General features: G+C 37.4%; 2 protein-coding genes across 8 annotated transcripts in view; one reads left to right on the forward strand and one right to left on the reverse strand.

The window, feature by feature from the left end:
• Window positions 1-8532, forward strand: part of HIBCH (3-hydroxyisobutyryl-CoA hydrolase) — a 119601-nt gene extending 111069 nt beyond the window's left edge. Inside the window, exons 13-14 of one of the 2 annotated variants that reach the window (XM_011936451.1) lie at window positions 4264-4297; window positions 7925-8532. In XM_011936451.1, coding sequence (XP_011791841.1) covers window positions 4264-4297; window positions 7925-8040 — 150 coding nt within the window. In that variant the 3' untranslated portion in view covers window positions 8041-8532. The remainder of the gene's footprint in view (window positions 1-4263; window positions 4298-7924) is intronic. The other variant, XM_011936452.1, reaches the window with a different exon arrangement.
• A 1129-nt stretch (window positions 8533-9661) lies between these two features.
• LOC105507783 (chromosome unknown open reading frame, human C2orf88) overlaps window positions 9662-25096 on the reverse strand; it is a 121386-nt gene continuing 105951 nt past the window's right edge. For all 6 annotated transcript variants that reach the window (XM_011936446.1, XM_011936449.1, XM_011936447.1 and 3 more), the window contains one exon: window positions 9662-13447. In XM_011936446.1, coding sequence (XP_011791836.1) covers window positions 12998-13285 — 288 coding nt within the window. In that variant the 5' untranslated portion in view covers window positions 13286-13447 and the 3' untranslated portion in view covers window positions 9662-12997. The remainder of the gene's footprint in view (window positions 13448-25096) is intronic.

Genomic DNA, 25096 nt, shown 5'->3' on the forward strand with positions numbered 1-25096 from the left:
GTAAATTTACTCTACAAAAACACAACGGGCCAGTTAGTTTTAGATGTGTGGAAGTATTGCTATCCAGATTGTTAGTAAGCCTTTATAAAATAGCAATTACATTTGCATGGCAGTGTAAGAAGATCTCTAACTTCATCTTAGAGGAATTCAAAATAGAAATTAATGTCTTTCAGCGATGGTCTCTGTGACCTTGGGCAAGGCATGTAAACTCTGTAAATGTGAATTCCCTCATGGGTAAAATGAAGAGGGTTATTTGTAAGCAGATATATATAAAGTAAATGCACAAATGGAAGTTATTAGTCTGTTTTATTAGTCTGTGACATGTTTAAAATAATGAGCATTTTAAAGTACCATTGTAAACATAAAGTGAACAATAATCACATGGAATATTGATTTCATGAAACATTTCATATTTATATTTGTTTCTTCTTCCAGATGACAAACTCTTTAAAGGCAGAGTCATCCTTTATTTTCAGAGGGCCCCTAAGAAGCATCTTATTATTTAGACTAATATGTGGACTAAAGGGAATATTTGGCTTAATAGCCAGAAACATTCTAATGACTTTAATTGTTATTAAGATGTTCAGTGGGCCGGGCGCGGTGGCTCAAGCCTGTAATCCCAGCACTTTGGGAGGCCGAGACGGGCGGATCACGAGGTCAGGAGATCGAGACCATCCTGGCTAACACGGTGAAACCCTGTCTCTACTAAAAATACAAAAACTAGCCGGGCGAGGTGGCGGGCGCCTGTAGTCCCAGCTACTCGGGAGGCTGAGGCAGGAGAATGGCGTAAACCCAGGAGGCGGAGCTTGCAGTGAGCTGAGATCTGGCCACTGCACTCCAGTCCGGGTGACAGAGCGAGACTCTGCCTCAAAAAAAAAAAAAAAAAAAAAAGATGTTCAGTGTAGTTCATCTAGTTAGAAATAATTCTATTAGCTATGTCTTAAAGTCACTCCTTGTGGGATGTGAATGGCAGCTGATGTCTATTGTTTATTATGTGCAGGTACTATGCTAGGCACTTTATATGCATTTGCTCCATTAAATCTTACAGTATCTCTAGAAGGATAGGTACTGTTACTGATTCCATTTTACAGATGAAGAAATTGTGATATAGTGGTCATAGTGGTGTGACCGGCCTAAGGTTTTGCTGCTATTAAGTGACAGAGATATGGCATATGAAACCAGATAGTCTTACTCCAGTGCCTGCAGTCTTGACCACTGTCCTGTATACCTCACACATTCCATGTTTTTCATTACACTTTTATTGCACTTTCTAGATTGATTGATTCTTGCCTTCATTCTCTCAGCAAATATGTTAGCTATGTGCCAGGCACTATGCTTAGTGTTAGCCTTATGTTGTTGAATCAGAAGACAAGTCCTTTATTTTCATGGAGTTTAGTCTACTGAGATGATAAAGAACAAGTAAACTAAGTAAAATAATTATAAATTGTGATAAGTACTTTAAAGGAAAACATACAGGGTTGGTGATAGATTGATGCAGGGACAGGAGGGAGTTGGGGGGCAATGGGAAACTTCCTTTAGGTAAGTAGGTCAGGGAAGACATCTTTGTGATGTCACTTCATTTGTGACCTAAAGGATGAGAAAGGAATATGTTGAGAAGCCTCTTAGGCTTAAGCAGGAGGTGATTTGATTTTTCATTTGATTCGGTTCAATTTGCTTTAAGAAGGAAATTATTGCTGCTATGTGGAGATAGGGTTGGAAAGGTTCAAGAACAGTTTAGAGACCAGATACAGATTTCCTGCAGTGATCCAGGTGTGAAATAGTAGTGCTTAGACAAACGTGGTGGCATTGGAGAGAAGTAAATGGATTTGAGACACATGTAGGAGATAGAATTGATGGGACTTGCTGGATGTGAGGGAAGGAATGCATTTAGGAGTTAGAGATTAGAGGAATGCGTTGGAGATTTAAATCTGAAAGACACCAACAGCAATTAAGAAAACCTTGGGAATTCATTATTTACTAAACAAGAGTGCTTACTATGTGGTAGACACTGTTAGAGATACCCAGGTACATAGGTTCCAGGTACATAGGTGTGCTCCAGAGGTAGAGGCTGAAAAGGCAGAAAACAGTTTAAATCATTATCTTGGGGAGTAGGGAGTAGGATAACAGACAAAATCGCTGCCCTCATAGAACTTACTTTATAATGGGGAAATAGACTGTAAACAAGATTAATACATAAAATATATATTATATGATTGTAACTATTAAGGAGAAAAAGGAAGCAGGATATGTGATATAGGGTAATGGGGATGAATTGTAGGTGGGATGATCAGAGGAGGCCTCACTGAGATGTTCTTTGAGTGAATTCCTGGAAGAAGTGAGGAAGTAAGCCATGCAATTATCTAGAGGAAGAGCATCCCAGGCAGAGGGAACTGCAAGGACAAAGCTCTGAGGCAGAAGCATGACTGCCTTTGCTAGGGACCATGAAGAGGCTGTGTGGGAGGGGGTGGGGGCGCGGAGGTTGTGGTGAGTGAGAGATGAGGCCAGAGTAGAGAAAGGCTGTGCAGAGCATACAGAGCCTTGAAGGTCTCTATAAGGACTTTGGCTGAGTAAAATGGGAAGCCACTAGATGATTATGAGGAGAGGAATGCCATGATCTTACACTTTAAAGAACTGATCACTCAGGCGGCCATGTTGAGCACTGAATAGATAAAATCATATAGAAAGAAAATGAGAGTCCAGACCTGAGCCCTAAGGAACTCCAACATTTTGAGGTGTGGTAGAGAAAGAGCAGTAGGAAGGAAAAAAAGGATGGAGAGGTAGGAAGACCAGAGAGTGTGGCGTCACAAAAGAAAGAGAGGAATGTTTCGGGGAGGAGGGTATAATGGACAGTGTTGAACACTGTTGAAGTGTAGATGAGGTTAGAAGTGTCATTTGACCTTGGCGATGCCAACATCATGGGTGGTTTTGGCAAGCCATTTTAGAGGAGTGGGGGCAGAAGTTAGAGAGTAGTAAGTTGGAGAGGGAAAATGGAATGTGAAGAAGTGGAGAGAATATGTGTAGATGAATACTCTTGAAAGTGAAATAGGAAAGAAACTGGGACTGTGGAGTCAAATGAAGTTCCTTTTTTATTTTGTAAGATGGAAGGTACTAGAACATGTTTAAAAATGATTAGGAATGATCCAATAGAGAAAAAGATTATGTTGATGATACTAATGGTAGTTAATATTTACTGAACACTTAGTGTCAACCACTGTGCTTGGATGTGGATTAAAATAATCCTACGATGGATGTATAAATTACCTTTTCATATGAAGAAACTGGGGTTGGAGAATTACTAGTCCAAGGTCACATAGTTAATATGTAGCTATCAGGATGTGAACCTAGACATTTGAACTGCATGCATTTAGCCACTCAGTTACATTGCCTACACTGATGATTCTAGGAAAAGAAAAGCGAATGACCACATCAAGCAAAGTCCGTCCTTGAGAAGGCAAGAGGAGATGTGAATTGGAATGCAAGGGAGGACTGGTCTTTGAAAAAGGGATGGTCCTTTCCTCCACGGCACTGAAAGGGAAGGCAGGTGCAGATGGCCGCAGTTGCCTACAGGTGTTTTAGTGGTGGGAAGACAAGACTTCATATCTAAGGGCTTCTTGTATTTTTAAAGAAGTCAGAGGTTAAGTAATTGACTGAGACTATAGTAAGAGTGTGCTCTATGGGTAGAGGTTGAGAAGGCAAAAAACACTTTAAATCATTATCTTGGGGAGTTGGGAAGAGATCTTTGATTGTTTGGCAGTTTTCTGTGCCTGTTTGAGATTTTTGATCATGAATTTTAAATGAAACCAGTCACAGTTGTATGATTTTCTGCAGCAAGACTTAGCTGCTGAAGTGCAGGCAGGGGCACGTGGTAGGGTTTAGTTGTTGCCAGGATTTTGCTAGGATTGTAAACAAGAGAAAAAGGTTTGAGGGAGATGATGGCATTTTGACAGGAAAGTGACCATATTAAAGGACTGGTGAAATTGGGCTGGATGCAGAGCAAAGTGAAGCCAGCCCAGATGGGGAAAAAGTCATAGGATCAGTGGACCTCAGTAAGATCAAGGATTTGTAGCAGTGGAGATACTTGAGCAAATAAGATTAGGAGGTGGTGATCAGAGAGTGGGCTATCAGAGGTGGTTCAGTCTCTGAATGTCGTGATTCAGGTTGTGGCCATGGGAGTGGAAAGCTGAAGTGAATAGAGGAGAGACAAGATAACCCAGAATAAGGACACCCAGAAATTATCCCCATTTAATCTCAATTTTCTTTCAGAGAGGTCATGACTTCCATGAAGGCGTTAGAGCTCGTAAGTGGCAAATGGGAACTTACCATTTTGGGGAAATGGGATTTGTGAGCATATGCTGTTAATTAAAGAAGATACAGATTGTGCATCCCAAATCGTAAAATCCAAAATGTACCAAAATCTGAAACTTTTTGAGCACCAACATGACACTCAAAGAAAATGTTCATTGGACTGTAAGTATAATGCAAATATTCCAAAATCTGAAAGAAAAAAAAAAACCTGAAACACTTCTGATCCCAAGCATTTCAGATAAAGAATATTCAACCCATAGTTGTTTTAGTAGTGAATGTTAAACTTTTATGAAGGTTGAAAAATTGTGTATGTTTTTAAAAAATATGTTACCATCTGGGATATGAAAAGGAGGATCAGTCTTTGAAACTGATAATTGTTTTAAAAATTCACATAACTTGGCCACTGTTCCCTAATTTATATATAAGGTAATCCTGCCCCTACAATCATGGACTACCTCTTATAAGTGCAGCATTGAGCTTGTAAACTCATCCTGCTGCCATCCTGCTGCTGTGGCCTTTGAAACATGCATTTATTCCCTTACAGAAAGCCCTCAAATCCCCTACCCTTTCTCCCTCTTTTGTGCTGGCCTGGCAAAACTGACCGGTGGTCTAACCCTACTTTCCACCTGCCTGTACCTCAGCAGTTAAACATTGCTGGGGAAAAAGACTGTATGACATCATTAGTAACATCTGCACATTGTCTTATTAATACTTTCCATTTTGCTTATTATCTCCAGTGTCAGCAGATTTAGAAAAAGCAAGTGAAGTGCTTGACTGTTTTTTCTAGCAAACTTGCAATAATTCCTTTTTATGTGTAACTCTTAGCCCTATAAAAAGCTGTTATTTATGTTGTATAAAATGAGTTGTTCCCTCTCCATGTATTTTGCATATCTAATGTTCCTGTTTTTATTATTTTACTATAGTAGTGCAGACTCTGGATAAATTTTTTTTTTTTTTTTTTTTTTTGAGACAGGGTCTTGCACTGTAACTCAGGCTGGAGTGCAGTGGTGCAGTTTCGGCTTACTACAAACTCCACCTCCCAGGTTCAAGTGATTCTCTCATTCCTCAGCCTCCTGAGTAGCTGGGATTACCAGCCCGTGCCACCATGCCTGGCTGATTTTTGTATTTTTAGTAGAAACGGGGTTTCACCATACTGGCCAGGCTGGTCTCGAACTCCTGATCTCATGTGATCCGCCTGCCTCGGCCTCCCAAAGTGCTGTGATTATAGGCGTGAGCGACGATGCCCAGCCTGGATATACTTTTTTATCGTAATAAAAGGTTATGTTATGTTCTCTGAGCTCTTAAGCTTTGATAGACAGTCACTCTTCATGGAATTATTTTCATTTCTGACATGATACAGTATCAGAAATAAGGACTTGATTGAAATCTTTTTAGGATTCAGCACATGGAGTTGATCAGAGGAGATGGCAGTGTGTCTTGTAGAAACTAAGTAACATAGGCATTTTCCTCACGAATTCTCTGCACATTCTTGCTGCATGTGGATTACAGCCTAGACCTCTGATTTTAGAGGACCTGTAAGCATACAGGGTTATATTGTTAAAGTATTCATTGTATGTTATAATAGCCCTTCTTTAAAAGAAAGATATGTTTTTATATAAATACTGTTATTTTGAGGAAAAAATGTTGAAACCAATCAGCATCAAAGTTCTGATTCATAAAGGAAGTGCTTATTATGCTACTTTTTTTGTTTTGTTTTTTGAGATGGAGTCTTGCTCTGTCACCTAGGCTGGAGTGCAGTGGCAAAATCTCAGCTCACTGCAAGCTCCACCTCCCGGGTTCACACCATTCTCCTGCCTCAGCCGCCCAAGTAGCTGGGACTACAGGTGCCCGCCACCAGGCCCGGCTAATTTTTTTTGTATTTTTAGTAGAGACGGGGTTTCACCATGTTAGCCAGGATGGTCTCGATCTCCTGACCTCGTGACCTGCCTGCCTCAGCCTCCCAAAGTGCTGGGATTACAGGCGTGAGCCACCGGGCCTGGCCTATGCTGTTTTTTAATGAAGAGCAAGTATATTGCCACCTCTTTCAGAAAGCAGTGTCTGTTCTTGAGAGTGAAAAGTGTAGTGTTCTTACATAGGCAAATGTTTGCTGCAGTTTGCTAATAATAAAAACACATTAGCAAGTTAAAGTAAGTTAGCAAAATTAACCGTTGTTAAAAATTCTTACTGTTAACATCTAGAACAAATTACTTTCTGGTTATAGAAGGAAAAAAAAAAGACTATCTTACTGTAGCTGGATACCCACTCAAACTCCATGTAGTGCTATCTCAGGAGACTTGCAAAACCTGAGCTGCCTACATGGCACAAACTTATGTTATATCTATTCTAGTAAAAAAATTGTTAGCTTGAAATAAAATAACAAATTTGATTAATAGTCTCTTTCCTCTGGTCCTTCAGTGGGATCTCAAGGAGACAGGTAGTATTGACCAAAAGACTTAACAGTGAAAGGGATTCTTGTGGAAAGAATGTGCCAGGGTTGTTCTTCGTTTACACTGTCCATGGAATACAAAACTTTCAAATAGTAGGGGTCAGAACATCAGTATTTAATATCCCACTGATCTGATACCAGAATCTCATAGTAGGCAGTTAAATCTTAAAAACAAAACCTCCAGTATCTGCATTTAATTGTGTGTAAAAGCTTCCCTCTACCTACCAAGGCAGCCTTCTTCCTTGGTTCCCATACTGCTTCTTTAACTATTTTAGCCTTTAAATGCTAAATTAGGTTTTTCTAATTCACTATAGTTTGCACATTTAAATATTTCCATTCTTCACAAGAATTATGTGCATTTTAAGCATGGTTGAAATTTGCTGCCACAACCATAACTTAAAAAATTTGAGATCATTGTAGATTCATGCGGTTGTAAGAAATAATATAGAGATCTTGCATACGTTCCTCCCAGTCTCCCAAATGATAACGTTTGTATAACTACAGTATACTGGACATTCCTCCCCCCCCTTTTTTTTTTTTAGAAGTTACAGATTGCCTCATAACCCTGTAGGGATACTATGTGGCTATAATGAGTGATTACTACACTGAAATAGGAGAACTAGAAGGTTTCATGATAACCTGATTTTTTAAAATCCAGAGCTGTCTGAACTGGAGGATTCAGCAGAACAACAGTATCCACATTTAATTATGCATGAAGTCCCCTTTTGTCTACCTTAAGCAATTAATTTCCTCCCAAAATTCAGTGTGGAGGAGGTTAGAAGGCATACCTGGTCCCTCTGCCCTCCCCTGCCTTTACTTTAAACCAGTGGTTTTAGCTGTTTTGTAATGTGGAGGTTTCATTTGAAATTTTATTTCAAGAGGAAAAAAAGAATTCTATTGTTTAAACCACTGAATTAATTTAGTATGCTTTATTAAAGCTAAGACATGAGGCTTAGGAAGTTAGAAAATATCCACCCAGTCACCAAAAGTATATTGCTGTCCATCCCTGGAGGTTTAATTTAAAAGAAAAATAGAAAACATATAAAAACTTTGCAGGAAAAAAGTATTATAGAAAAATGTGCCTAGTATAAGAATTTCTGTCAATTCAGTAAGTAAAATCTGGTAATATTAGAAAAAAAAAATAGTACTAACATTTGTATCTTCTCTTGACAGTTTTAATTGATAAAGACCAGAGTCCAAAATGGAAACCAGCTGATCTAAAAGAAGTTACTGATGAAGATTTGAATAATCACTTTAAGTCTTTGGGAAGCAATGATTTGAAATTTTGAAGTGACAGGCTTTTAAGGTATATTTTGTAGCATGGGTTGGCAATCTACAGCATGTGGCCCAAATCCAGCCTGTTGCCTGTTTTTATATACCCTGCAAGCTAAGAATGGTTTCTGCATTTTTAAATAGTTGGGAAAAGAAATCAAAGACTAATATTTCATAACATGAAAAGTATATGAAATGTCAGAGTTCACAAATAAAGCTTTATTGGAACTAGCTATATTCATCTGTTTATACATTATCTGTGACTGCTTTGAAATGAGTAGTTGCAATAGAGAAGGTAAAGCCTACAAAGCCTAATTATTTACTGTCTGGTTTTTGTCAGAAAAAGTTTGTCAATCCCTGTTTTAGAAGATGGAAAAATGTGAAGGTCTTTAGAGATTCTCTAGAGTAGTATATCTAGTTGAAATGGGATCTTTGGCTTTTGGTAGTGGCTTGTATGTTGATGAAATCAAGTATAGAATATAAAAAATAAAGACCCTGAAAATTGTTTTTGGATACTGTGTTAATGCCTCATAGAATTTTCTCCATATATGAGTGTTTTAAAGTAACTGAGTTACTGTAGCAGAAGAGCTCCTTTTATAAACATTAGAGCTCCCTTTATAAATATTAGAAACCAAAGGGAAAAGATTTTTATTAACATCCCTCTTCAGTATTAACTCTGACTTGGGTCTTCCCTAAAATAATCAGAATACCATCCCATGGTGAAACTGAAAGCATTATTTTTGTGTTATTTGTGATATTTGTTAATCTGGTATAATGAGAAATTAGGAATCTCCAATCTCTTAGACAGAGACACTCTGTTTTTTTTTATAATTTACATAAGACTTTTGTGTGATAATTATCCTTACAAACAAGGTTCAAGTCAGGAGAAAAAAGTTAATTGAAAGCAAGAAGACTTTCATTCAAAAGATATATTCAATAATTGATATTGTTAATGAAATAAGTACTTTTTAAGGTATGAAAGAACTAAAAGGTATTCCAGCCTCAGAATCTTAAAGTTCTAGGCAAGAATAATTTTTAAAATAAAGGTAAGTTTATAAATTAACAAAATAAACAAAATTTATGATTTTGTTTTTTGTAATTTTTGTTTAATTTTAAAAGTAAGTTTATAAATAAACAAAACTTATAATTTTTTGTAATTTTTGTTTATAAACAAATTATAAACAGAATAAATTTTTTGTAACTTGTTATAGTTTCTCCTTCATCCCATACTCTTTAGAAACTAAGAGAACTTCAGGTTTGTAAGAACAAAAAGCCAACAGAACTGAAAAAGACATTAAAGATCATGTCCTGCACCCTTCTCATAGATGAGGAAATGGCAGCCCAGAAGGTACTGCTTTATGTTTTCTCAGTTCTTACTCTGTTTTACGTGAAGCATTTTTCTTTCAAATAATTCAGTAACAGATCTGGAATAAAGATGCCATGATATTGGATACATTTACGTTTATACTCTTAAAGATCCTAAATTGGACCTGAATGATCTAAGAAATTATTTGTATAAATGGATTTTTGTTTTCTGTATTTATTAACAATGCAGAAAATGTCTTTTATATTGTTAAAAAATTCAAAGTACACAATGTCAGAAAGCATTTGCTTCAGTTAAATAAGAACTCACACTACTTAATTGCAACTGGACTTTTATTGTGCAGTTACAACAACAAATGTTTTCAGAAAAATATTTGGAAAAAATATACCACTTCATAGCTAAGTCTTACAGAGAAGAGGATTTGCTAATAAAACTTGAGTTTTGAAAATTAAGATGCAGGTAGTGCTTCTGAACTAATGCCCATAGCTCCAAGGAAGACATGTCCTATTTAGTCATTCAAATACAAGATGAGGGCATTGTGATTAAGCAAACAATGTATTTGTTAGAACTTTGTTTTTAAATTACTGTTCCTTGACATTACTTATAAAGAGTCTCTAACTTTTGATTTCTAAAACTATGTAATACAAAAGTATAGTTTCCCCATTTAATAAAAGGCCAATGATATTGAGTAGAATATATGCGTATCATGCTACTTCGTTCAGTGTGTCTGTTTTTAATACTAATAAGGCAGTTTGACAGAAATTATTTTTTTGGGACTGAGGTGATAATTATTTTTGTCCCCTTGAAAATTGTGCTTTAAGTGCTAATAACCACAGGCAGATTGCAAACTGATAAGGCAACAAAAGTAGAGAATTTTAGGATCAAAGGCATGTAACTGAAAGGTAACAAAAGTACGTAAGAGACAACTGGGGAAGGCAGCAGTGAAGCATATTTGTGGGGTTGAGTTGTTGTAAATAAGGAATTTGCACATTTATTTTCTCTGATAACCTGCTTCAACAGTTGCCACCTGGAGGTTCTTTGTTGTGCTGGTAGAAGCCCATTTGCCTTTACATTGGATGTTCCAAATGTTTCCCTTTCCAGGAGATAGTCAGTCTTTCAGATTCTTTCAGTCATCTGTTTTATATGTCTCCTGCCTTCTCAGACTGTCCTTCTACTCTATTTTATTGTTCATGGAAGACCTTCAGATTGAAGTAAAACCCAGGAAAGAAGGCTAATATCCTATTAGTGATATTCTCATCCATCTTGTCATGAATGCCAACCTATATCGTGATAACTGTCACATGTAATGTAAATTTGTTTATTCATCTTTTTTAATTCATTTGTTTGTTCATCTTTCTCCCATCTATTCCTGTCTTGATTTATCCACTAGCTCACTGATTATTCAAGCCTTGTAGTTCATATATGGCATGGGTTGACATATAATACAGCATATATTTCAGACATAAGTTTTTTGGAAATATTGTACACAAAATATCATACTCTATTAAAATGTGATTCAGGGACAAGGGAATGGTGCTTGGTGATAAAACTATACTGCCATAGTTGCTGAGGAAGGGCAGCAACAGAGATCAGACTTCTAGCTAATATGGATCTGGCAGGCATTCCCTGTTACACCCCTGGGAAATAGTGGCCCAGGGCACAGAAGGAACCTGAAATTAAAATATTTAGATACAACCAAAACTGACTTGTCTCTGTCCCTATGTACACTGAAAAATTTAGTGGGACATGCTGCTTTATGTGGCTTTGTGTTTTCACCATTGTACTTATTTTATATACCTAATCGTACATTTTAAGCAGCAAATGACCTTGCAGCAAAAAATGTCTTGGCGTGAGATGCAAAATGAATGAAAAACAACCACACCTATGCTTTTGTCACTCAACCTAAACTACTCTTCATGACCTGGAAATGTTTTATACTTATGGGAAACTTTCTGCCCTTAACCTTATAACTTCAGATCCTTGTATGAATGGGTTTGGTTGTTTTTCTATTATATAAATCATAGATTGCAAGTACATTGGGACAGTACAAATCCCGGGACTTGGTAAAATTAGAGTTGAATGATGACATGTCCAAAGGCAACTGAAATATGACATATTTCAAATAATGTTTTCCTTGCTCGTGTAACTTGGAGAATTCACTCTATTTGATTGTGGGTTTCAAAGTATTAGTGTTAAAATTAGAGGTAGATTTTCTGCCTGCTTACAAGACAAATACATATTTATCTCATTAAAGAGGTAATAAGTCTTTTTTAACCTTTATATTTTCAATACTAGTGGTGTATTGTGGATCTAACACACACAGGCTTAAATAATTTCCTTTCCATTTAAACTCATAGTGTACCAAATCTTGATGAAAAGATAATTCTAGAAAGTCAAGTCTTAATTTTCCAACAAGTTATGTCTTAATTTCTTCTTCCCCCTTCTAAATGTTCTGTTACCACTGATCTTCAAACAGTACTTAATCCTTTAAAACAAAAAGGTGTGTATGTGCCGTGACAGTAAAAATGAAAAAGAAAAAATAGCTTTCCTAAAAGGTAGCTAGGCTTATGGAAATGGTATAATAGGTGACTATAAATGCCCTATAGGCTTGTGTTACCACTAAAAAATAACAAAAACCCAGAAAATGAGTACTCTCCTCAGAGGACAGTTTTATCTTTTCCGTTTTGCAATACAACTGTAAATCTTCATGCATCATCTGGTCTCAGTAATTTTAATGGCGACTGCCTCACTAGTCAAGAAAAAACTGGGAATAAATGCCCATATTCCAGCTCTCTGTACCTCTGAGACAGTAAAGCTTAATAAATACACAATTAAAACTGAAACTTTCTACCTTGCAGACTTAAGTTTCTATTATTTTTAAGATTCACTGGATTGCTCTTTATAAACGGTACCCATACTTGTTTTCTTGTATAGTTATATCACTGGGCTTCTTAATTCAATGCAATAAACTCTAATGTCATGGCTTCTATAAACTGTTATCTTTAAGATGGCTTTAGGCACAAAGTCGGCAAAGTCTGAGTCGTCCAATAACAGCTGTAATTAGTTAGGGCCCTGAGGTCCAAGGTGGTAGTTACACTTCTCATCTACAAAAATAAATATCTTATTAAAGACAGGGTTTATTTGTGTCAAGAAGTAGATATCCTTGACAAACAAGACTTACTGTTAATCACTATGATTTGAGTGCCATTCCCGTGCCAAGAAATTTTAGAAAAGCCCTTTTCATATCTGGACTTTTTTGAGTATAAATTAACAAAAATTGTTATTTTAAAGGACAACCTTTAGAATAACCATTGGAATTTGGGGCAGTTTTTATTCCTTAGCATTTTCTTTGGTGATGCCATTACTTAGGAAGAAGTGCTGTGACATTCAGTTGATTGATTATTGGGTATCACAGGACCTCTGTTCAGCCCTTCAGATGACTAAAATCTAAGACTAAACAGAGAGAAATTGCTGTTAACATAGAAGTACTTAAAATGCATTTCATCCTAGGTGTTCTTATACTAGTAACATTATCGTAGACACATTTTTAAATCCAGATAGGTATTTGTAATTTTTCACACCAGTTTTTGCTTTTGTCGCATGTATTCAAACTAGCACCTCCACAGTCAAAGTGTTGTCATCCTACAGCCTCAAGGCCCCTCACTCTCAATGTATGGAATGTCATGGTACTTGATGTTATTGCATGCCCATTGCTGCAAGGCATCACACAAGATATCCTGAGACAGGCGGTGTGCATATTCCAAGATCACAATATTGGTCCCTGGGGGTTCCTTCACTTCCTCTTTGACATTAACTGGAGAAGGCATCCTAGGTAGACATCTCTCTTCTGGCATAAAGTGTTCTTCACTCTCATGCTGCTTCTCACCTTCATATATGGTAGGAAATGGGAAAGTTTGCTTTGATTTCATGCAGCCCATGTTATGAAGAGCTGTTTGTGGAGGAAGCAGTGGCAGACTACTTCCAGGCCATCTTTAGAAAACAATGAAATTTGTCCATGTGATGTTGACCAGTGCTTTCCCTCTCCAGGCCACTTCAGTATTCAATGTTCCCTTTCACCACTCTTCACGTGTAGTGTTTACCTGTCAAGAGAAGGTAGGTTTCATTTTGAAGTTACAGAATGCAAAATAGTGTATGATTGAGTGGCATGTAAAAATCCTTTCATCACTTTGGTCATATGGAAGAAATCTGAGGTAAAAACAAACAGCTTTATCTTACCAGTGGAAGAAAAAGATAATCACTCAATAAAAATGGCAACTTGCAAAATAGGAAAACATGTTTTTCAAGATCTTGCAAATTTTATAAAACTGAAAACAATTCCATTTTTGCTAGCTTAGATTTACCTATACCAAAGGTTAGCTAAACCATTGGGCCAAATTCCAGCTACCTATTTTTATACAGCCATGCTCACGTGTTTACATGTGTCCGTGGCTGCATTCATACTACGATAGCAGAAGTGAATAATTGTGACAGGCTGTGTGCCCCACAAAGCTTAAAATATTTACTGTCTGACCCTTTACAGAAAATGTTTGCTGAGTCCTGATCTATACTGTCAAGCAAAACAAGCACATCAAAATTTGTTCCTCCCGAAACCTCATGAGCCTACAGACCTGCGACTACTGTAAGAGTCTGGCTTTATCCCCTGGTCACATATTTACAACTAAAAGAGTAGTAAACAATGTTTGCTTTACTCTAGTGCCACTTCTAAACAATATAGGTTACATATAGCAAAGCCACCTATTTTTCCTTCTGACTGTTCCCTGTGAAATTGTACAAAAGCTCAGATTAAAGTTAAAGGTTTTTCCTCCTAAATATATCATTCCTACCCTTGTTTGATGTTTGGTCAGTAAATAGATGACAATGTTTGTGACGTGCCTTCTAAGCCTCCCAAGTGTGTGTTATCACAGAATGAACTTCTCTTAAGGGCCTTAAGGATAACTAACACAATATAAGACAACTTCATTTTAAAGAGGACTAACCTGTAAGAAGCACAGGTAATCTCTGTGAATGAGATTAATGGTCCCTGACTGTATCTTAGTTTTGGGACTAAAAACATAGCTCTAAAAATTCTAAAATTTCTTTCTGAAACACTTTTTTTTCTTTTTTTTTGAGACAGGGTCTTACTCTGTTACTCAGGCTGGAGTAAAGGATGCAATCATGGCTCACTGTAGCCTGGACCTCCTGGGTTCAAGTGATCCTCCCACCTCAGCCTACTGGGTAGCTGGCCTGCAGGCACAAGCCACCATACCTAGCTAATTTTTGGTAGGGACAGGGTTTTGCCATTTTGTCCAGGCTGGTCTTGAACTCCTGAGGTCAAGTGATCTGCCCACCTTAGCCTCCCAAAGTGACCTGGATTACTGGCATGAGCCACTGTGCCTGGCCTGAAACCACTGATCTTAAGGCAAAAGCTTGCGTGCATCTAATTCATTTTTTTAATAGTTTGTAATTAAAGATGTCCAGAGGAGGTGATGTTTGCCAGGTCTACCACCATATATTATTCTATAAATTCTACCCAGTTTCTCATAATACTATATCTGTTCCTACCCCTAATAAGAGTGATATGAGAGTAAGAAAGGAAAGGCAGTCTTCTGCTTTTAATTGCCTTTAGTTCCGTATGCCCTGCTTCATGCTGCAAACTCAGAGATGTTAATTTTAAAAAGGAAACAGATATATGTGGTGTCTGTCTTGCTTACTAGCCTGAAGATGGGGACTGTCTTGGTTGTTCATCATCACCATGTTATGATTTTTTGTAGTGTCTATTTTTTACTGTGAGTGTTGGTTAAGGGAATTGGACATGGTTAACCTGAAAAAAATTACTTAGAGAACTCAATGAGTGTCAGACAAATGAAAGGCTGTGAGTGGAACCATCAGAATATTCTGTGTTTTTTAAGACCTTTTGTTTTGCAAAAACAGCTTTTTCTTACCCTAACAAAGTAACTAGTGCCAGATTTGTGCATTTGCCAAAACCAGTTTTAAAACTGGACAAAATATATGTTGCCATGTATTTTCAGGCATAGAGCAACAAGCAACACTGGATTGTGATCCCTGAGAGAAGAAAAACACAAGATGTTAAATCCCCCAGATGGTCATTGTGGGATTCTACCTGGGGGTATTTTCCAAGCATTACCATGGGAGTTGAGCCCCAGGAGAGTCAGAGAGTGGCAACTCTGATGGAACAGAGGTTTGGGTTACTAAAACAGCTGAAATTTATAAGATAGAGTTCAAGATTGGGAAGAGAGGCAGAAATCTGCATGAGACTTGTCAAAGGTACTGGGATGTGCATGTCCAGGATGAGGCTCTGCAAAATCTTAGCAAATGATTACTTCCTCTAGGACTTAAGGGTTGAACAGTGACACCAGAAGTTATACAGTACTTAGAATCCCTGGAATTGCAGCCTGAGTGGAGCAATCTCATTGAACACTTCTGTATTTAGTTACTACTCAAGAAATGTGACACCTTAGGAATCAGTAGCATACCCTATGCAAGGGTTGGCAAGTGTTTTCTTAAAGGGCTATGACTTAGGCTTGTGAGCTAGGTGTTTGTGGCTTCTCCAAATTCATATATTGAAACCTAATCCCCAACGTGGTGGTATTTGGAGTGGGGGCTTTGGGTGATGATATTAGAGTATTAGTGCCCTCATAAAAGAGACCCCAGAGAACTCCCTTGCCCCTGCTGACATGTGGGGCCACACTGAAAAGCTATGAACCACACAGCAGGCCTTCACAAGATACCATATATGCTCATGCCTTAAACTTGGACTTCCCAGCCTCCAGAACCATGAGAAATAAATCTGTGTTGTTGATAAACACTCAGTCATATAAATACTCCATATAGTCTCTGGTATTTTGTTAAACCATCCTGAATGGACTAAGACACATAGGGTCTATGTCACAACTACTCAGCTCTGCTATTATAGCACAAAAGAAGCCAGATAATATATTAATATTAAACAAATGGCCATGGCTATATCCAATAAAACTTCATTTACAAAAATAGGCAGCCACCCTATGGACCACATTTGACTAAGTTCAAACAGAAATAGTCCCCTTTAACAAGAAATAAAACAATACCATTTAAAGAAAGATAACATAAGCCAGATGCCTTACAAGTTATTACTCACAATGCCTACCGTTCAATTAAAAAATTACTAGCCATACAAAGAAGCAGGAAAATCCGACCCATAATCAAGAAAAAAAAAAATGACCCAGCATTTTTTAATAGAAATTAATAATAGAACTTTAAAGTAGCTATTTAAGTATGCCCAAGAAAATAAAGGAAAAAACTAGTGAACAAAAAAAGAATTTCAGAGAAATGGAAATTGTAAAATAAAAATGGAAAATCAATAACTGAAATGTACAAGACGTGAAATGAAAAATTGTGTGGACTACTGAATGTTGGAAAAGATAGGATTATTGAACTTGAACATGAATCTATAGATGTGTCCAATCTGAAAAATAGAGGGAAAAGATTTTAAAAATAGAGCAGCAGCCACTAAAGAGATAATGCAAGTATGACTTATGAGGAAAGGAATTAGACACATTTAACCCAGAAGAAGACAGGAAAGGAAGAACATTGGGGGTTGGGAGGGACAATTAGAAAACCACCATATGAAAAAGCCTTCTATATATAATTACCTGAAAGAAAAATGGACTAAAAATAACAATTGAAAGGCAGAGATGATCAGACTAGTTTAAAAATCCAAACCACACATATATAGTCTTTTCAACGAGTGCTGGAACAACCAAATCATCCATATGCCAAAAAAAAAAAAAAAAAAAAGCCGGACACAGATCTTAAATCCTTCACAAAATTAATTTGAAATGGATCACAGACCTAAATATAATATAGGACTCCTAGAAGATAACATAGGAGGCAATGTGGATAACCTTGGGTTTGGTGACAACCTTTTAGATTCAATGCCAAAGGCATGATGTGTTAAAGAAATAATTGATAAGTGGGAGTTCACTAAAAATCTGCTCTGTTTAAGACATGGTCAAGAAAATGAGAAGACAAGCCACAGACTGGGAGGAAATATTGTAAAAGCATATTTGATAAAAGATTGTTATATTTGATAAAATTGTTATCTAAAGTATACAAAGAACTTCTAAAAGTCAGCAATACAAATATGAACAAGCTAATTGAAAAATGGGCAGAAGATCTGGACAGACACCTCACCGAAGTCTTCTTACATATAGATGGTACATAAACGTATGGAAAAATGTTCAGCATCATGTAATTCAGGAATTGTAAATTTAAACAATGAGATAATGGCAAAAGCAACAGAACTCTCATTCATCGTTAGTGAGAATGCAGAATGGTACAGTTAGCTTGGGAGGACAGTTTGGCAGTTTCTTACAAAACTAAACATATTCTTACTATACGATCCAACAGTTATGCTTCTTGGTATTCAACCCAGTGAGTTGAACGCTTAAATCCATGCAAAAATCTGCACATGGATGTCTGTAGCAGCTTTATTCATAACTTTGAAAACTTAGAAGCAAGCAAGATGTCCTTCTTGGTGAATGAGTAAACTGGGGTACATCTAAACAATGGAATATATTCAGCATTAAAAATAAATGAGTTAGGCTGGGCATAGTCACTCATGCCTACAGTCCCAGCACTTTGGGAGGCTGAGGCGAGTATCACTTTAGCCCAGGAGTTCAAGACCAGCCTAGGCAACATAGCAAGACCCCGTCTCTACAAAAAAATTAAATATGAAAAAAATTAGCCAGGCATGGTGGTGCACACCTACAGTTTTAGCTACTTAGGAAGCCGAGGTCGCTCAGGCCCAGGAGCTGGAATTGAAGGTTGTGGTAAGTTAAGATTGATTGCACCACTCTACTCCAGCCTGGGTGACTGAGCAAGACTCCATCTCAAAAAATAATAATCCAGCCATGGAAAGAAAAGGAGGAATCTCAAATGCTCATTACTAAGGTAAGCCAATCTGAAAGGGGTACATGCTGTATGATTACAACTATATGACATTCTAGAAATGGCAAGACTCTGGAGGCAGTACAAAGACCAGTGGTTGCCAAGGGTTATGGAAGAGGCTGAGATGAATAGGTGGAACAGACAATTTTTAAGGCAATGAAACTATTCTATATGATACTAATAACGGATTTCTGTCATACATTTGTCAAAAACCATAGATTGTACAACACCAGGAATGAACTCTAATCTAATGTGGACTTCAGGTGATTGTGATGTGTCTAGTGGGAGATGCTGCGTGTGTGTGTACACAGGATATGTGGGAACACTGTGTTTCCTGCTCCATTTTTCTGTTAAAACTACTCTGAAAAACAGTATTATTTTTTTAAAAATATACCCACTATATGCTATCTATAAAAGATACACAACTTAAAACTGACAAACCCAGAAGAAGCATAGCTGGAGACTTAAAACATTACTAGAATATTCAAAGAAAAAATAATATGCATTCTGAACAACATTATGCTCCAACTTGAGTTGATATTCACAGAACACTATACCCAACAACTATTACATATTCTTATCCACTGCATATGGAACATTCACCAAGATAGACTATTGATAGTCTCAGCAGATTTCAAAGGCTTAAAACATTACACAGTATATTTTCCAACCACCCGGGATAGTAAAATATCTAGAAAAGCCTCATATATTGGGAAACTAAACATATTTCTAAGTAACCTATGGGACAAAGAAGATAATCACAGGAGAAATTAAAATATATTTTCAACTAAACGAAAGCCGAAACATCAGAATTTTGAAATGCATTAGTTAGAGCTTAGAAATAAATTTATATATTTAACTGCTTATAACAGAAAAGAAGAAAAGTTTAAATCAGTGATATAAGCTTTTACCTTAAGCTTAAAAAAGAAAAGCAAATTAAACCCAATATAAGTAGACAGAAATAGGTAAGAACAGAAATCAGTGAAGCATACGATAGACACAACAGAATGAAGGCTGGTTCTTTAAAAATATCTAATAGATACATCTCTATACAGACTGATCAAGAAAAATAAGTCACATATTAAGATGTGTAATGGGTATTATGACATCTATATACATTTAAAAGGCAAACAGGAATAATATAAACAATTTTATGCCAATATCAAATTACCAAAATTGGCACAAGAAGAAAATCTGATAGCTCTCCATCAATTAAAGAAATTGTATATTCAGCAAAATTCTAGCAGGCTTTTCTGTAGACATTGACAAATGGATTCTAAAAGTCCAATCAAAATCCCAGCACTCTGTTTCTTAAAAAGTTAACCATGCACTTACCCTGTGAACCAGCCATTTCATCTCTAGATACCTATCTAAGACAAATGGAAACATAGGTATTTTAAAACTCTGTATACCAACATCCATAGCCTCTTTATTCACAATAGCCAAAGCTGGAAACAACCCAAATGTCCATCAGTAGGCAAATCAAATGGATAAACAAATTGGGGATATCCTTAAAGTGGAATATAGCTTGACAATAAAAAAAGGATGAACTATTGGTATGTCAAACCACATGGATGAATCTCAAACATGTTGAGCCAGATAAAAAAGATGGATCATATATGAATTTCAAGATCGGACAATAGTGACCCTATGAATAGAAATCATAATAGTGATTCCCTTTGGGTGGGAGGTAGTAAGGACTGTTTGGAAGAGGCCCTGAAATACTTTCTAGGCTATTAAAAATATTCTGTATCTTAATTGGTATGTTAATGAGGTATATGTTTGTTAAAACATGTTGGGTCGTACCTTTAACATCTGTGTACTGTATTTCACTGTAATTTTTACTTTAAAAGTATAAGAATAGTTTTTGAGAACATTCTGGGGCACCTAAATCCAGGGGACTGATGTATTTTATCTGAAAAAGACTGCCTATGGACAGCATCCAGAGCAGACTAGCGCCCTGTGCTGGAGGATTCCAGTGTGAGGCCTTCTGCTTCCTTTCTGCACCGGCCTAAAACCAGCCAAACTCAGTGGTCATAGTCTTCTGGGCCTACCGAAGAACAAAAGCCTACTTCTAGTTCTTCCAGTTGCCAGTTAAAGGGCTTTATTTATCTGTCACTTCCTTTGGGAACAGGTAGAGTGCTTTGATTTAGAATGATGGCAATAAATGAGAAACCAATTTGAAATTGGATGTGAGAGTCTTCTGTCCTTTATTGTGCTGTTCCTGAACTTGTAGCTAAGGAGGGTAGAGTAGGGAGAGGGATCTATAACCTTATCCAAGGAACCAGATTAGTAATACTTCATTCCCACCACACTTTAATTTGCACATATTTCTAGAGTATAGGACATCAAAAATATCTAGATAGTAAAATATTTATGTTGTCAACCTTCAGCTGGTTTAGCCATGTCAAGTATAGAAAACAACCGTTCTTCAGTTACTTATCACATCTGCTTACTAATTAATTTATGTTGTTTATCATCTCTTCCCATCTAATAGATGAAACAGGCAGATAGGTCTAGCTCTTCCACTTGCTGACCCAGAGTTCACATGGCAAATAAGAATGGAGCTGTCAGTGCTCCAACAGTACTTCATCCAGTCCAGCCTAGGTTTTTAAGTGTTAACTTTCTCTCTTTCTTGAACTTATAGAACCTCTGTCCCAACTTTGAAGTTAATTCTTGCCAGTAAAGACCAAGATAGCTCCTTCCCAGGGTCTCTGTTTCTCTCTTCTCATTGCCCCTGTCCTTGACCTGATCTCTGGACTATCAGCAAGAACATGATGGCCCAGACCTTCCCAGTCTCCCAAACAGGTCTCTGGGTACTACTGCTCCAGGACTAGCTGTCAAATCTGGCCTTCAAGTCCTGTGTTGGGAAAAATGACACTGATATATTCATGTAATTAGGTAATCATCTGCTCCAGTAACTAGCTATCCAATGGAATTGCTCGTGGCATGTTGAGAAGATGCAATTGCCTTAATTAAATGGGATTAGTAAACTGCCACCACGTATTTGTTAATCAGATTTTCGTGCTATAGTTTCCATCCCACAGAAGCCTCTTAAGTTTTATCATGAAAAAAAAAAGCATGAACCTTAAAGTAAGGGCCAGGGGGGCAAAAAGGTTCATGTGCAGCATCTACTGTTCATGGTAGCAGCTGTTTAAATACTTTTAAATACTTAAAAGGCAGTTACAATACAGAACTTTAAATACTTAAAAGGCAATTACAGTACAAACCTGCACACCATTGAAGAACAAACTTTGTAGAACAAACTTTGTATACTTTCAATCACTTCTAATAAGATAGTTGATTCATAAGGAGGAAATAAAGTTTCAACAATGTTAGCCATTAATGCAAGTCAGTGGCTAGGCAGCTATGATTAGCCTTAACAGGTGTGATCAGCTATCCTGAATTAATTTTTAGTCTTATTCATTTGGGAAGTTACTATGGTCATCAGTTGAAGGTGTGATACATTAAATGCTGCAGATCAACCAGGAAAAGTGTTTTGGCCTTCTTGTCATTTTAACTGGCTAATTACAGAAATATAAAATGTTTAAAAAACACAGTTTCTCAAAAATATTTAAATCAACCTTTTATACCTTAGTTCTCAAGATACACCAAAAAACCATCAGAACATCCCTTAACCATCCAACCAGTCTATATTGAGTGTCTACTATGTGTTTGGAACCTGTGTCCATAGAATGTAAGTGCTTCCAAAATTAACAATCAAAAGGAGAAAGAATATAATTTATTCAGGCTGTAAGTAATAACATCTAACAGTGCCCTTCCACCCACCACTCCCTTTCCCTCTGACCCCTACCCCTCAAATCACAATGCACAGACACATACATACACATTACAGTCATACATAATGAAAAGAAAGCCCCATTATGTGTTTCAATGTTATTTGAAGCCTCAAAGCACTAAAAATATAGAATGAGCCCTGACACTATCCTCAGGAAGTGATCTAGCAACAACTGGGGCTTCTGTTGGGTCTGTCAAAGAAAAAATGTGATTTCCTGCAGCTCCCCACCTTTTTTCCTCCTAGAGCCAGGATCTCAGTCCATCGCCTGGGCTGGAGTACAGTGGCCAGTTGTGGCTCACAGCAGTCTCACAAACTCCTGAGTTCAAACTGTCCTCTGGTTTCAGCCTCCTGAGTACTTGCGACTATAGGTACATACCACCATGCCCAGGTAAATTTTTATATTTTTTGTAGAGACAGGGTCTTGCCATGTTGTCCAGGCTGGTTATGAACTCCTGGCCTTAACTGATCCTTCTGCCTTGGCCTCTCAAAGTGCTGGGATGATAGGTGTGAGGCATCATGCCTGGCTAGCCCATTCTTTGTAGTTCATTTTGTAGCTGTGTTCCTCCATACTGGGTGCAGTGTCATCAAAAGGAGTAAATTTCTTGGGAATATGCCAGTGGAAGGTATCACAAAAAGGCCATAATTTGGACATGAGCTGGACCCAAACACAAAACTAGCCAAAAAAAAAAGTAACTTCTAAAATCAGCTGTGTAAACGCATAGGCTGCTACCTCCCGAGAAGTCCATCTTAAACACTAGATTAACAGAGATGGTTTATTTTACCATTGTCCCATTTTATGTCATATTCTTAAGCCTTTACACAGGTTTCTAAGATGCCTTATATCTCAAATTATGGCTTAAAATTGGTCTCACCCTGAATTAATGTAAATATATAATAAAAACCATGTTATGGTCTTTCAAAAAGTTTTATGCATATATATATAGATACATATATATTTTTCTTTCCAATTTTTCCAATTTCAGTCTTTCCAATTTCAGTGTAGATGTGATTAATAGAAATACCAATTCATTAAAACATAACTCAAAGCGGGCAGATCACCTGAGGACAGGAGTTCGAGACCAGCCTGGGCAACATGGTGAAATGCTGTCTCTACTAAAGATACAAAAATCAGCCAGGTGTGGTGGCAGGTGCCTGTAATTCCAGCTACTCAGGAGGCTGAGGCATGAGAATCGCTTGAACCTGGGAGGCGGAGCTTGCAGTGAGCCACTGCACTCCAGCCTGGGTGATAGAGTGAGACTCAGTCTCAAAAAAAATAAAAATAAAAAATAAGTTTATAAAAAAATATGTAACTCAGTTTCTAGTAACATGTTTGTCATTATGTGTTCTCTAATAACGGATACTGAGAAAGAATATACTTTCTTGTAGGGCTCTGAAAACTGGACAGTAAATGGAAGTCTTTGTACTGGGAGTATTGAGAATCATTCACTTGGACATAAATTCACAGCAGGATCCAATGACATTGGTTAAACAGGCAAACAGAAATGGACACAATTTAAATGTAATGTTCTTTGTCTTTCACCAAAAAGTAAAAGCTACAAAATACTGTAAATATGACCTTGGTCAGTATGAAGGTCACCAAAAGAACACTACTATAGGGTCCTTAGAAACGGAGAATTTGGTTTCGTCCTCAGGCACTTAGAGCACACACAGTGTACAGCTGCTCACTGACAGGACGGGCTCAGGATGACTCCATGTGGTCACTCTTGGGGCCAAAATTTCTCAATAAAGAGGCAGAGAAAATAACCTTATTAAGAAATGAGACAATGTTTGAGATTCTAATAAACCTGAATAAAGCGGTATGGTATGATTTTATCTGTAAACTGGGCTCTACCTCAGTCATCTAAAAATTGTGATTTTGGTCAGGCACGGGGGCTCACACCTGTAATCCCAGCACTTTGGGAGGCCGAAGTGGGTGGAATACCTGAGGTCAGGAGTTCATGACCCGTCTGGCCAACATGGTGAAACCCCATCTCTAATAAAAATTTAAAAATCAGCTGGGTGTGGTGGCACACGCCTGTAATCCCAGCTATTAGGGAGGCTGAGGCAGGAGAATCGTTTGAACGTGGGAGGGAGAAGTTGCAGTGAGCCGAGATCGCACCACTGCACTCCAGCCTTGGTGACAGAGCGAAGACTCCGTCTCACAAAAATAAAAATTGTGATTCTATATGTAAAGCATCTAGAACTTCCTTGGAACATGGAACATGTTCTGTGTTATTTCCATTCCTTATCTCTCCAGATTGTCTCCTAAAGCTACTAACATCTAATTATTAAGTGTTCTATTATATCTCCAGATTATAATTGAGGAAAGAGAAGTATAATCTAAGAATGACAACAGTAATTTAGGATTTTGAACAATTAGATAATAGACTAACTGTTGAACAGGTGATAGATGTCTTAAGTCCAGGTATAATACTTCATCTTATTTACCAGGTCCTCCAGGTAGAGGATAAAAACCACACACATACACAAGCAGGTATTTCCCTAAGCCCTTCTGGGCTTCACTGTGGCTACCAGGTGGCTTCATCTGGCCACTCCTATTTATGACCATGAATGTTGACCTTCAATCTGCAGCAATTCCTCCAGCACCATAATATAAATCCTCACAGAAAAATGAAAAGGAGCTCTGACCAACTAGTTAAGAAAACCTGATCTAGAACCTCTCCCCGCTTTATCATTTTGTTAAGTTGATAGATAAACCCCAAATTCTAACCACCTCCTTGAGTCACATTTCTTTTGCAAACTCCTGTGCATATGTGTGTTTAAATCTGTCCTATTTATGCCATTACTCTTTTATCAGTTTGATTCACAGGCCTTGGTCACAAACCTAAGAGGGTAGAAGAGCTTTTTTCCTCCCCTACAGATTCAATTTCTATTAGTCTTTAGTAAAACCACTTCATTTTAGAACAAGTAGGAGGCATAAATTAATAAAAGTGTTAAGTGCTATGCACTGATTTAAGTTCTAGGCAGCAGTATATGTAAT

This window comes from Colobus angolensis, unplaced genomic scaffold (assembly GCF_000951035.1).
Source record: "Colobus angolensis palliatus isolate OR3802 unplaced genomic scaffold, Cang.pa_1.0 Scaffold153, whole genome shotgun sequence".
NCBI classification, from domain to species: Eukaryota; Metazoa; Chordata; class Mammalia; order Primates; family Cercopithecidae; genus Colobus; species Colobus angolensis.